Genomic DNA, 13961 nt, shown 5'->3' on the forward strand with positions numbered 1-13961 from the left:
CTCACCAGCCTTGTCCATAGCCTCAATCAAAACCTTCTTCTTGGGCACTCTGTTGATATCAATGACGATGTCAGTAAGAGACAACCTCTTCAAATTCATCTGGATCCTCTCCATGTCAGGGGCATCTACAAGTGCCTACATAGAAACCAGAGACCCTTGAAGACGTTTCAAAATGAAACATAAAAACAGAACCATTTCAAAGATCCATCCATAATAACTCGTTGAGCATAACAGGATTATGAATTACAAGCCAAGACTATTTTAACTATAAAAGCAATGCAAGTAAGATTCCTAGCATCTCAACAAAGCACAGAAACGAGATACAGTTAATGATATATTTAATATTTAGATCATCTCAACTAAGCAAATGGAAATTACCCTGTTTTGGTCGACTACATCGACGACAACGACGAGCTTTCCGTATTCATTGCCGTAATTAACAAGCGCCACTCGCCCGATCTCCACGAATCTCTTGAAACCCTTTGTACACAACAAACACACACACACACACAGAGTCGTCGAGGTTAATAACTATACGAATGTGGCATTACAAAGATGACAAATTCCAAAGAGAAGCAACGAAAAAGACCAAAAAAAAAGAGATCCGATTGAAGATGGAACATCTCTCACCATTTTCGCCGGCGTGAAGAAAAACAGATGGAAGCAATCGAGCGAGCGGCGAAGAGATATTTTTTTTTATGTGCCCAAGAGATTATCATTATTATTATTAGGGTTTTGATCACATAGAAGCCCATTAATAATTTAAAAGGCCCATTACATCTACACGGCGTCGTTTAAAAAGAACCGTAACAAAATCAAAACCGATCGGTTTAATGTTTAAATCGAAATCGAAGAAAAAATTCGGGTTTTGGTTCGGTTAAAATGGGAAAGAGTCCTCTCTCCTAGAAATAGAAAGATGATCGATGGAAGAAGAAGAAGAAGAAGAAGGAAGAGGACAAGGCATGTCTCTGCTGAAGATCAATCGAGAGTCCGGCTGTTTAGGATCTCAATTTGCGTAATCCCTTCGTGTATGTATGTTCGTAATCTTTGTAAATCAATTTCAAATTTGTTGGGTCTAACTCTCTAATTAATCCAAATGGAGATGATGTCCTTGATGCTGAATGAATTTTTATAGAAATGAGCCATGGTAGCTTCGTCGTTACATTCATTGTTCTTCGTATCTTCCTTGTGTTTCCTTCCGTTCGTTTTGACAGATATTGTAAAGTTTTCGTTTTTTTTTTTTCTCCGTTCTGATGATTCCTGGGTCTCTCTTTTATTGGTTGTATAGTGTGATGAAGAATGATATATGTGCGGGAGATGGACGATGATTGCCATTTTTTTTAAAGAAAAGAAACGATAAGTTTGGTTTGAAGAAAACAAAATTGACAAGGAAGGGAAGGAAAGGGTTTGAATGATTTGCTGCGGATTTATGTGGAAATCCGGAGGAGAAGATTTGCAAGGTTTCTATCCTGTTAGACCAGAATGTCAATCAGATGTTCCAAGGACCCGTTTTAAGTCAAGGGTCTGTCTTCTCTAATTCATTTCTATCTTTTAAAGATTTGCTTCTTGTTTTGTTAGTTGATGACAATTGTTACTTCCACAGGCTGGCAAGACTCTTAGTGCTAGAAGATGGCACGCTGCCTTTACTGAAGATGGCCATTTGGATATGGAAAAAGTTCTTAGACGTATACAGCGCGGAGTGAGTCTACTTTTATCTCCTTTTTCTTCTTCTTCTTCTTCTTAATTTTTTTGGTTTCTTTGTTAGGGAATTCATCCCTCCATCAAAGGCGCCGTTTGGGAGTTTTTGTTAGGCTGTTATGATCCAGACAGCACTTTTGAGGAAAGGAACAGGCTGCGTAACCGCAGAAGGTATTATTGAATTGGTTGATCATGTCTGCTCATTCGTTTAACTATTTTTGTTGATGCCCCTGGCTAACTTCAAATTGTTTATTCATCATCTAAGGGAGCAGTACGGTGCATGGAAAGAAGAATGTAAGAAAATGGTTCCTGTCATTGGTAGTGGCAAGTACGTCACTATGGCAGTGGTTTCAGAAAATGGGCAGCCTATTGACGAATCTTCTGTGGAAAATCAAGGATGGATCGTGAAAAACACCGTTACAGATGAGAGAGTGCTCCAATGGATGCTCTCACTCCACCAGATCGGTATGCCCTTTCATTCTATATAAGTTTAGTTTTTTCCTATCTGATTCTCTTCTTATAACATGTTTTTACATTTTTATTCTTACACCTAACATGGTGAAATTTTGTTGCAGGCCTTGATGTTGCTAGAACAGATCGGTACCTCTGCTTTTATGAGAATGATACTAATCAATCAAAACTATGGGACGTTCTTGCCATATATACATGGTTGAATCTTGACATTGGTTATGTTCAGGGTAAGTGTTTTTGCTGTTAGCGATGCATCTTGGAGAAAGAAAAGAAACAGAACTGATCCACTTTGTCTACTCGTTTAGGGATGAATGATATATGTTCCCCAATGATAATCCTCTTTGATGATGAAGCCGACGCTTTCTGGTGCTTTGAGCGGGCAATGCGGAGACTTGTAATAATAACTAATATAATTTATGACATAACTTCTCATGTTTTATGTCATCACCAGACGGTTGTATTCACGGTTAATTGGTTTTCTTGAATTCTAGAGAGAAAACTTCAGGGCAACTGCAACATCAATGGGTGTCCAGACTCAGCTGGGTGTGCTCTCACAGGTCATTAAAACAGTGGATCCTCGTCTCCATCAACATCTAGGTAAGAGTGTTTTGCTATTACCAACACTCTTCTTATTGGTGGGCTAAAAACGTTTTAACGTGACAGAGGATCTCGATGGTGGGGAGTATCTGTTTGCTATTCGGATGCTGATGGTACTTTTCAGGAGAGANTTTGCTGTTAGCGATGCATCTTGGAGAAAGAAAAGAAACAGAACTGATCCACTTTGTCTACTCGTTTAGGGATGAATGATATATGTTCCCCAATGATAATCCTCTTTGATGATGAAGCCGACGCTTTCTGGTGCTTTGAGCGGGCAATGCGGAGACTTGTAATAATAACTAATATAGTTTATGACATAACTTCTCATGTTTTATGTCATCACCAGACGGTTGTATTCACGGTTAATTGGTTTTCTTGAATTCTAGAGAGAAAACTTCAGGGCAACAGCAACATCAATGGGTGTCCAGACTCAGCTGGGTGTGCTCTCACAGGTCATTAAAACAGTGGATCCTCGTCTCCATCAACATCTAGGTAAGAGTGTTTTGCTATTACCAACACTCTTCTTATTGGTGGGCTAAAAACGTTTTAACGTGACAGAGGATCTCGATGGTGGGGAGTATCTGTTTGCTATTCGGATGCTGATGGTACTTTTCAGGAGAGAATTCTCCTTCCTTGACGCTTTGTACCTTTGGGAGGTAATAACACTGCTTTTTTATATTCAAACTGTCTGTATTTCTTCTGTTGGTTCCTGGTTTTACTTGCTGTTATTCTTTCTGAAGCCGGAAGATCTTGCTGTGTCTTTGTTTTGAAAACATGTTATTCTGTTTGGGTAATGAGAATAATGTGAGATGGAATATTGTTGCAGCTGATGTGGGCGATGGAGTACAATCCAACCATGTTTGCAACATACGAGGAACTAGAAAACCGAAACAACGCAGCATCCGATCCCAAGTTACTAAAACGGTATGGCAAGTTTGAAAGGAAATACATAAACAGTGGGCAGAACGAGCAACATCGCAATACGCTTGCTGTCTTTGTGGTCGCAAGCGTTCTACAGACGAAGAACAAACGTCTCTTGAAGGAAGCTAAAGGCTTAGACGATGTTGTTCAGGTCTGTCTCTTTATTTTTTTTCACTCGTTCTCTCAAAAGCCAAAAAGGAAAAAAATTAAAAAGACTATGGAACTTCAAAGTTTAAGTTGGTTTGCAGATACTAGGAGACATTGCGGGTAATCTTGACGCTAAAAAAGCATGTAAAGAAGCGTTGAAGATCCATGAAAAATTCCTGAAAAAGGTTTCTTTTAACTTGTTACAAGTTGCGGAAGATATGATCTACACTTAATACTAATGCAGATGTTGTCTGTTTCTTGCAGGCTAATAGTAATAAGCAATAAAGATTTGCTCGAAACCTCTACTAGACGACTTTATTATATATTGATTGACATATACTATAATACAGTTTTTGATCAGAAGATTGTTCATCGTCAGCCAGAAAAGGTTCTTCTGGAAGAAGATTGATGAGAATGCTCTGATGATTACTTTCTTCTTTCATTTGTTCATTTTCTGATATGTATTTTTGTGGTAAACTTTGTGCCGTTTTTCAGTTATACGAATGAACTTCGTGGTACTTAATTGTTTTCGCTTCTTTTGTAACTCATTGGACGAACGGATCACTAAATATATAAATTGATTTTGCTATTACAGCAAAGATATGTACATGCAAAAATTAAGATGAAATTTTCGTAGAAAATGTTTAACAGCACAATTCACATATCCCTATATAATAAAACGAAAGTACACAACCTTTTGGTTAAAAAAATGTTGGAGATTAATTTGGTCAATCCGTGGACTATATAAATACACTTAAGAATATGCCAAAGAATCATTTTAAAGAGAAAATTCCAATAATTTATACAATTTCTAAAATAAAATCTTTAGTATGCCATATATTGTTACAAAATATATGCTATTAGGCATAAAAATATACTTAAGTGTAAAAAAGAATAAAATCTTGGCAATTTAATACACTTAATCGTGATTTCTGAAATCTTATTGTGCATCTATATATAATAAAACTAGGAGAGTTAAGCGTGCGGGCAAGAATTAAATAAAAAAATATTGACAAATTAACATCCTATTTTTCAAATTAGATTTGTGTTCTTTTTAATTATGTTCAAAATTGCAATTATTTTTGTATTTAAAACTTTTAATCTCACATTTTTAAATGGACAATTAAAAAGAGTATTTAATAAAATCTTAATTAAAGTCTTCAATATATGTTATCATGTTAAATTAATTTTTAAGCCCATTTGCAAAATGTCAATAATTTAATGAGCCCAATCCAAATTATGTGGTTAATTAATAGTAGGTAAAATTTGTGTTAAAATAAGTTATAATTTCGTTTAGACCATTAAGAAAATTTAGGAAGCAACCCATAAAAGGGTTTGTAGTACTTGATCATACAAACTTTCAAAATAATTATAAACTTAGCATATACAAAAAGTTTGTTAACTAATATGCCTTCAGCTTGAACTCCTCGAGTTTGTCCTTCATGCTGCATTATGTTCTTAATGTAATAACGTCCAGCAAATTCGGAGCTAAAAAATAGAAAACACATTCATAAGTTACCCTAACATGATACACCACTTGATAATTATGAACATTAAAAACTTACATAGCCTTGTGATTCTCAAGTCCTTCAAACTCCGGTTTTATAAAGATCTTGGAGGAGGCTAATGTGTTTACAATACACGGTTCACCTAGGGATGTTTTAAGTGTTAAAAAGATTGCCAAATGAGTATACAACCTAGTCTTAAGCATTTGTTCAATCCAGCAAGTTCTATTTATAGTACATACCTTCATACTCTCCAACTCTCCAGAAACGCAGTACACAAAACATCGGTTCAGTTTGATATGTGAGATGGCATCCAGATGACTCCCATGAAGACATGAAAAGGTTAGCATAGAAATTCATTGCACGACACTTTACAGTTTCATTCCTATAGATGAATATACTTGTTACACTCTACATAATAAAGACAGACTTATAAAGTTCAATATCAGTAAAAATGAAATAAATGTGACTTACCTGCCATTTAATAATGTCAAAACAACTTCATCAACACCATTTCCATTTCCATGATTTCTTCTGTCCTCCACAGCTACTACACATCCGCAAACATCTATTTTTGGAAAAAGTCAGTAATTTTCTTTACAATGTATGTATCCAAAGCTTTTTAACATTCACATGAAACTATTTTGGTAAAAGTTCAATTTGTACTTTTCTATTGGAGGGACCAATACACAAAGTTCCAAAATTCTTTTAAAGTTTCTAGATAACTCAACACAAAGCAAGTAAACAATCCAATCCAATTTAGTTATCCTATGATAACTTAAGTAAATAACAAATAAATTTAGAAAAACGTACCAAAAGATATGTGATGATTGATCCTTCCACGATATATATCATCCAAATCTTCGAATCGGAAGTAATTTTTGGAGTTGATTGATTCGAGCAGAAACATGGTTGAATCATCCGTAAACTTGATCTGAAAAGGATGATGAGTATTCCTCTCCCTGAGGGTTGGATTGATGATTTGGAAATTCCAAATTTGATACCATTCGCCTTCGTAAATATACTTCCGGAGCTTTCAAAGTATAGTTGGGACAAAGGCGACCTCAATCGTGTCACCCTTCAAAGTTTGTTAAAATCGTATAAGTAATATAGTATATAAACACTTCTAAAATAAAGATTTATTTAAAATTGATTTTTGATTAGCTTCTCTAACCTTCGTATCCACAAGAAGAAGAACACGTTTTGTGAAGAACTCGGTGACATACCAAGAATTCAAGACTTTAGCGTGAATACACCAGTTCGTTCTTCCTCGACGAAGATCAGAAATGTAATCGATTCTCATGATTTTACCAAATTAGGGTTTCTTACTCTTCCTTCACTGTTATCGAAGACGAAAATGGGATTTCGGATTTGTAAGAATACAAACATTCGCGATTAAATGTAGCGTTGCGTCTTAATCGTTTTAGTGTCCTCTTTTTTTTTATATATAGAATTTTAATATGTTTAATTATGATTATAATTACAAATTAAAATTTTTTGTATAGTCAGAATATTCGATGTTAATTTATTTTTAATATTGTCTAAGCGTTTCTATAATTAAAATACATTTTATGATACAGCAAAAATATTCTTTTGCATAAAAAATTATTGTAACTAATTTATCTTATCAATATCGTCATTTCTTGGTCTTAGAATAGCGCTTTCACTAAAGAAATTTGTAACAGTCCTCATAGTAGTTTATATATAGACATTATGATACAGATAACAATTATTTTATTTCATTTAACATTGTTGATAACAATAACAAAACGATTTGCTTCAATATGAATTTATATATCATAATTGCATAGCAATCTTGTGATTTGTGATATGTTACATCCATCAAGAAAATAATGATGAGGATCATGGCAAAATTGCAATGTTTATTTTTTTCTTTTGATATATTTTGAAAACATCAATGATCTTTAGATTTTTTATAGTAGTTAATATGCTAAGATGTTGTTAATATATTAAGAATTACGACTATTTGGTAATTAAAATTAAATAATTCTATTGCATAATATTTAATTACCGCATATATTATCTGATATAAAGTTGTCATTGGTCTTAGATTTTTAGTCTATTATGTTTAAATTTTAAATGGCATGCATCTGTCATTCATGAAAGATATTCTTTCAAAAGTATCTTTAAAAATTGATTTTATGCATAAATAGTCTAAAATATATAGTTGAACATAAATTTAAGTTTCGATAAGAGTTATTGGCATAATATGCAAAAATATAGGTCCAAGATTAAAACAACAAACAGCTGAACTTTTACGAATAATAAGAAAACGAAAGTTTTTTACGAATTTCAAAGTAAGCTAACAAATCTTAACATTACATCGAATCATTAGAATCACTCTCATCTTATTTTGAGCCGTTATAATCCTCATCGTCTGATGTATCATGAAAACAAAGTCTACGAAAGATAAAGGAACATAAGAGCTAAAACAACTTATAGTAATGACTCCAAATTAATAATCCGTCATAGTATAGGAAATTTACGAACTTACAGTGCCGGATCTGTAGTGAACGCTCTTGCTTCGTTACCAAGTAAAAGTTTAGAACATCTTATTTGAGACATTAGACAACGCCGACCTTTTTTTAAAATAAGTAAGTTCCAAATCTTAAATTTGATATATTGGCTTATCTAAAACAAATGCTTATATAGTGCTTAATACCTTCAAAGACAGAGATTCTCCAAAATGTAAGCAGACACAATACTGGTTCACTGGCACAGGAAGGACTTGCAACATGTTGTTCCCATTTGCGTATAGTTAAATGTGCGTATAGTTATAATCCACAATTATTATAAAAATTTAAGAGACTAATTGAAACTTACTTGTAATCAACTTCCATAACATCATAATCACAAACTCCACAACTATAGAGTAATTCCTTTCCAGCTTGAGATTCTGGAAGATATGGCTGCACCTTCTTATTACAAACTTTACAGGCAATATAATACCATTTAGGCAACACTCCAACAGAGTGAATTATCGCGATTGTCACACATGTTCGCGCCTGTAAAGAATTAATCAAACATTTATTCTCCCATTGATATTTCATGAAAAAATTAAGGTTCACGATATCAATTTTTACGTTAGAAACATTAGCTCAAGTGCATAAACGATTTGGTCCATAGTACTCTTTTCATTCACAATTAAAAACTCCTCATATAATATCACTTTTGGTTTCTGAGGGCTTGGGTCATCATCAAGTTGTATTAAATCAACAGCATCAGTAGGTAACCTATATAATTATGCTAATAATAAGAATATGTATATGAATAAAACATGTCTTGCAGAATAATATGGAAGGGATATATATATTCATATATATACATATATATATATAGTTACTTATTTCGAAACGCGTCTACTTCAGACATAACTGGATTTAGCAGAATATCGGTAGAGTTGAACGCATTGGAAATACTATAATTACTTGTAACATGGAATTAATTGGCAACGTTAGATTTGACAATCATAATTAAGCTATAAGTTTTTTTTTTTCTTTTTTCCCGAAAGTAAGATATTACCTTTCCATTCCTTTAGGCATGCAAATCGTATTACACAAACGACAACAGTATCTTGATGTTCTTTTATTTGTGTATCAAAATCCTTTGCAAGATCACCCCACACTGTGCAACTTATCCGGGTTCCGCTATATTACGAATGCATAAAATAAAAACAAAATTTAGTTATTTTATTTTAAATTAAATTTATTTTCAAAAATATTTACGAAAGTTTCATACGTTAAATCTTGCAAATCGAATCGAAGCTCAACTTGACATTATCCTTCCCTTTCGTTTTGATGCTATCAAGATTTCCGACACTTACGATCTGGCCGATTACATCTACAAAAAAAAAAAAATTGAATTAATATATATTTTTTTTTCACGAAAATCTAACTTTTAAAAACGAAGTTAACAACTCACCAAACAATACATTCTTATCTAATTCTCCAGCTAAAATAGAAGTAAAAGCCTGAAAATATTTTTCTGGAACACGAACTGAGAATTCATCACATGGTTTCACAACAATGGTTCTATAAAACACGATTTTAAATCCCAAAGAACTTGTCTTATAACTACTATCATAATCCACTAAGCTGAATGTATCGACTATTTTAGACTCGCCGACAGCGAGTTGGTTTTGAAACCTGCTGACCAAACCATCTTCAATAGATGCATGTATCCTTGTACCCTATATATAACGATTTGAAGTTAAAATTCTATTACGCAGAATCACTAAAAATTTCATAGATAATTCAAAGAAACATGACGAATTTTAAATTAGAACTTACATCACTATCAACGAAGACCATCTGAAGGGACTTGAATGACTTCCAAAATCTTATGATACGGACTCTTATCTTTTGATGGTCTAAAGCAGGATTGAGATTGCCTAACTAAACAAAAGGACGAACGTTCATCTTTTTAGAAGTCATATTGAGTTGTGCATACGACCCTTAAACACATTAGCGGATCAATATTTATAGAGATGTTATACAACCGACTTGATATTTTTTTTTTTAGAATATTGACTTACTTTATTTTGTTTAAACGATAATGATGAGGAATGTTAACATATCATTTATGAATATTCTCGATATTCTTGATATCATTATTCATAAAATAAAATTTAACAGTTTTTTAACTCCTAAAGATTTAATGAAAATCATCAAGCAGTTGTAAATTACCATATGTCGATATTTAATTTAATCATTATATTATAATTAATATTAATGGTCTTCAAATTTCTAAATTACTCAAATCTCTAAATTTATAAATAATTCGCGAAAATGATATTTTAATTAATATATTAAATTCTAATAAAACTTCAAAAACAAATTAACAAATGTGTTTATCAATAATATATCAAAATACAGAACATCGAAGTACGGATCTGAACATAGTTATCAATAAGGATTTCGATGTTTCTCAAAGGAGTCCTGAACAGCAAGATGAATATGGGAGTCAAGTGTATCACTGTAATTTGCAGAAGGATAAATGTTAATCAGTATTGTTCATATCAATTAATCATTAAACAAATTAAGTTAGGTTTGTTTATTACCTTAGATCCATATAGAACCTATAGTCGTTACCATCCAAATCTTTGATTCTTGATTCACCATGATCAACGTAATTGTACCTACATATTTTAAGATAGTCAGATATATCCACACATTTTTAAAATATATAATCGAAAGATGATCCAAAGTAAGTCTCTGACTTACATGAACATGAAGTCTGCAAATTCTTCACTCTTTGGGTCCTCGATAATGTCCGAGCATCCATCACCGTTGGTTAAGATAACATTATCATCTAGCATCACCGATTATAAACAAAATAAATTATTCATGATCATAATAAACTATATTGAAATCCTAAATTAATATTCTTTAATCAAATGTTTTCACCTTGAAATCTTAGTGGTTTCCACATCTTGAACAGACAGACCCTCTTCCTGTTACGCAATTTGAAAGTTTTGTACATATGGTTGGCATAGACTCCTGTTGCGAAGCAGTCAAGTACATATCCCCTTTGGAAAACATTTTGTTCATATAAATAAGGTCAACCAACGTATTTTTTTATCAAGTATTTAAAACAGTATTTTAAAAATATTTTCACTCATATAAAAACTTACTCAATCGACTCGATAGTGAATTTTATGTAGCGATCAATCAAGCTCCAACGATAGGCATCATCTTCTTTTTTGAAACTCTTGATTTCACCCATATTGGTGATGCATCCTATCAAGTTAACTGCCATAAAACGATTAATATGTATTTTAAAAACAAATAAATGTTTTATAAAACAATCCATTATAAAGTATAACTTACCGTAAGGCCATCTTCCATGAAACGCATTATCATAAACACGTTTAAAATCTAGATTATTAAAAGATTTGCAAGTGATCGGATCTCTTGCAAAACTGATAATAGTTTTTTCTGTGAAGAAGATCCGATAACCGATTTTAGTTTTCTGAATCTTTTCACTGTCATTCTTGACTTCGAACTTCTCTATGACATAAGATCGATCCTCCGTCAAATTAAATTCCGGAACACCATTGAGTGATGCCGGGATGGTTGTATGTCCAAATGTACCCTAATTCAGAATATGATTATCCAAGTTTTTTAGACCCACAAATACATATGAAGAAACAACAAAATAAATCTGTATAACATACCTTTTCGTCTACCAAGATTAACTCTGTCGACACATCATTCGAACGATCTCTCACTCTCCACGAACGGAAAACCTTGACACGAATTTTCCATCCCATTGTCCAAGGACACAAGTTGTCGAGCATCACAAATCTTGACATTTTTTTTTGTCTTATAAAAACAAAAGTATTTGAGTTAGAGAGAAGTTTCGAAAGAGAGTGATATGTAGAAGTTGAAAAGACAATAGTTTAGTTTTAAGTCTTAAAACTCGTCTCTAAGAATTTATAAGGTGTTAATAGTTGCATAAAATGTATCGACTTGAAGGGATGTTACTACTCACACCTTTTAACTAAAAAATTGAAAGGTTCATGAATATGTAGATATTAGAGGGGACGACTATTTTGAATACAAAAGGGAATTAACATAATAAAAATTTCGAGTTATGAATTATATATAATTGAATCATATTTTAAATCAATTTAAAATCCAATCACATTATCATAGGCGTTTAAAGTATCATTTTTGTTTTTGTAAATATAAAATATTAAAGTCATACACTTAAAAATTAAATTCAAATTTTCATATCAGCAAAGGCATCCAACATCTGTGTGACTTGAGGACATGGAGGATTGATCATGACACTGGTACAATTGTGCACCGTGGTAGCCATCCATGTATCTACATTAATAAAATTTTATAATTAGTTATCTTTTTATAAAGGAAGCAATTATAAATATATCAGCAAGAAATGATTCAAACCTTTATTACTTTCGAGTTTGGCAAAACGTATTACACATATGAAAATATCATTGACACGATGTATCCAATTATCATAGAAGCCGTTCGCATAGTCCTTTGGTAAACGACATGAGAAACGATCATCCCTGCAAATTATCATCATTGAGTACCTTTTGACATCTTCGAAAAAATTAATATAAAGTTTAATAATTTTGAAAAACTTACTCAATATTTTCAAGAACAACAAATAACTCATTCCATTCTTTGTAAGGTGGACCTTGTTCCAAGTTATTTCCAACACTAAAGACTCTTCCGATAAGATCTACGATTATTTTGCCAATAGTTAAACTAATCAAACACTTCAAAATTAACTTATAATATAAGAACAAAATATTACCCTTACCTACACAATATTCAGCATCAAAATATCCACTTTTAATATCACTGAATGATACAAAAGAGAAAAATTGATCTGAAGTCAAAGGAAGGATTTTCTTAAACCATGTACCATCTCTCCAATGTATTCTAAAATGATGGTCAGTTGGCCTAAAACCACCATCAACATTGCTTAATGAGAAACTTGATAACATTATCCATTCACCTTCTTCCAAATCGTTTAGAAAGATGTCACGATAAGGTGAACCCATCAATACATGGATTTTCGTACCCTAGGTAAACGTTATACATAAGTACATGAAATAAAATTTAATTAATTTTTATTAAACTCAATATAATGTAAATTTACCTTCTCATCGACTACGATTAAGTCTGTTGATTTGAAAAGAGGATGACGGCACTCAAATTTCCTCAGTATTTTTACGTTAATTTTCCACTCATGAACAAAGGGGTTTAAGTCGTTCACTTCATAAAAATAGTCTCTCTTCCCGAACCTTTTTTTAATAGCATTGGATAAAAGATTAGCCATATTTTTGTTTGGAAAACCTTTGAAAAAAAAGTATACATTCGGTCATTAAAACGTATTTATATATTCATAATACGGAGTTCTGTTTGGAATTTTTACATCTAAAGATATTGTCAAATATACATAATATTTATCATCGTCAAAACTTTAATGGTATTTGTAAAGTTATCATTAACTAATGAATCATCATTATCATTATGTTTCCGATATTTTTGCATAATTTCCGTTTTGTATAACTATTCAATATTTTTTAGAAACTTACATTCTAAATTATTATATCATCACAAAGATTTCGATATAATTAAAAAATCAAATTTATATATATATATATATATATATATATATGTATTTATTTTGGATTCTGATTGCAAACATTAAGTCAAATAGATTAAAATTCATATTAATATTATAAATTATTTTTATAATTTTCAATATAATTACCCATAATTAATAGTTAGTATATATAATTTTTTAATAAATTTAAAACATAATATTTAATTGATTCGATCATAATATAATATTATAATTATTTTGGTTAATTCCAAATTACTAAAATTAGATGCAATCAAAATTTACGTCAATATTTTATAATTATTTTGGTTAATTTCAAATTACTAAAATTATATGCAACCAAAATTTATGTCAATTAATCTATTAATATTAATATCTCTTAGAATTACTCAAAAAAAAAATATATATATATATATATATATGATAACTACCAAAAAAAAATAATGTCGTAATTTTCGAATATTAAAATTAAATCCAAGCTAAAATATCATAAATATT

The 13961-nt window shown here is 31.6% G+C and overlaps 2 protein-coding genes across 3 annotated transcripts in view; one reads left to right on the forward strand and one right to left on the reverse strand.

The window, feature by feature from the left end:
• Positions 1-706, reverse strand: part of LOC104747817 (60S ribosomal protein L14-1) — a 24143-nt gene extending 23437 nt beyond the window's left edge. Inside the window, exons 1-3 of one of the 2 annotated variants that reach the window (XM_010469516.2) lie at positions 631-706; positions 379-480; positions 86-135 (exon numbers count right to left, since the gene is read on the reverse strand). In XM_010469516.2, coding sequence (XP_010467818.1) covers positions 86-135; positions 379-480; positions 631-633 — 155 coding nt within the window. In that variant the 5' untranslated portion in view covers positions 634-706. Of the gene's footprint in view, positions 1-5; positions 136-378; positions 481-630 lie in introns of both variants that reach the window. The other variant, XM_010469515.1, reaches the window with a different exon arrangement.
• On the forward strand, positions 903-4357 carry LOC104747819 (TBC1 domain family member 15-like). The gene is made up of 13 exons (XM_010469522.2): positions 903-1032; positions 1289-1522; positions 1604-1699; positions 1766-1869; positions 1964-2163; positions 2274-2396; positions 2475-2563; positions 2661-2766; positions 2833-2855; positions 3348-3422; positions 3593-3838; positions 3936-4019; positions 4099-4357. Exons 2-13 carry the CDS (start codon positions 1412-1414, stop codon positions 4117-4119), a joined length of 1278 nt encoding a protein of 425 aa, XP_010467824.1. The 5' UTR covers positions 903-1032; positions 1289-1411; the 3' UTR covers positions 4120-4357.

This window comes from Camelina sativa, chromosome 15, assembly GCF_000633955.1.
Source record: "Camelina sativa cultivar DH55 chromosome 15, Cs, whole genome shotgun sequence".
Classification (NCBI taxonomy): domain Eukaryota; kingdom Viridiplantae; phylum Streptophyta; class Magnoliopsida; order Brassicales; family Brassicaceae; genus Camelina; species Camelina sativa.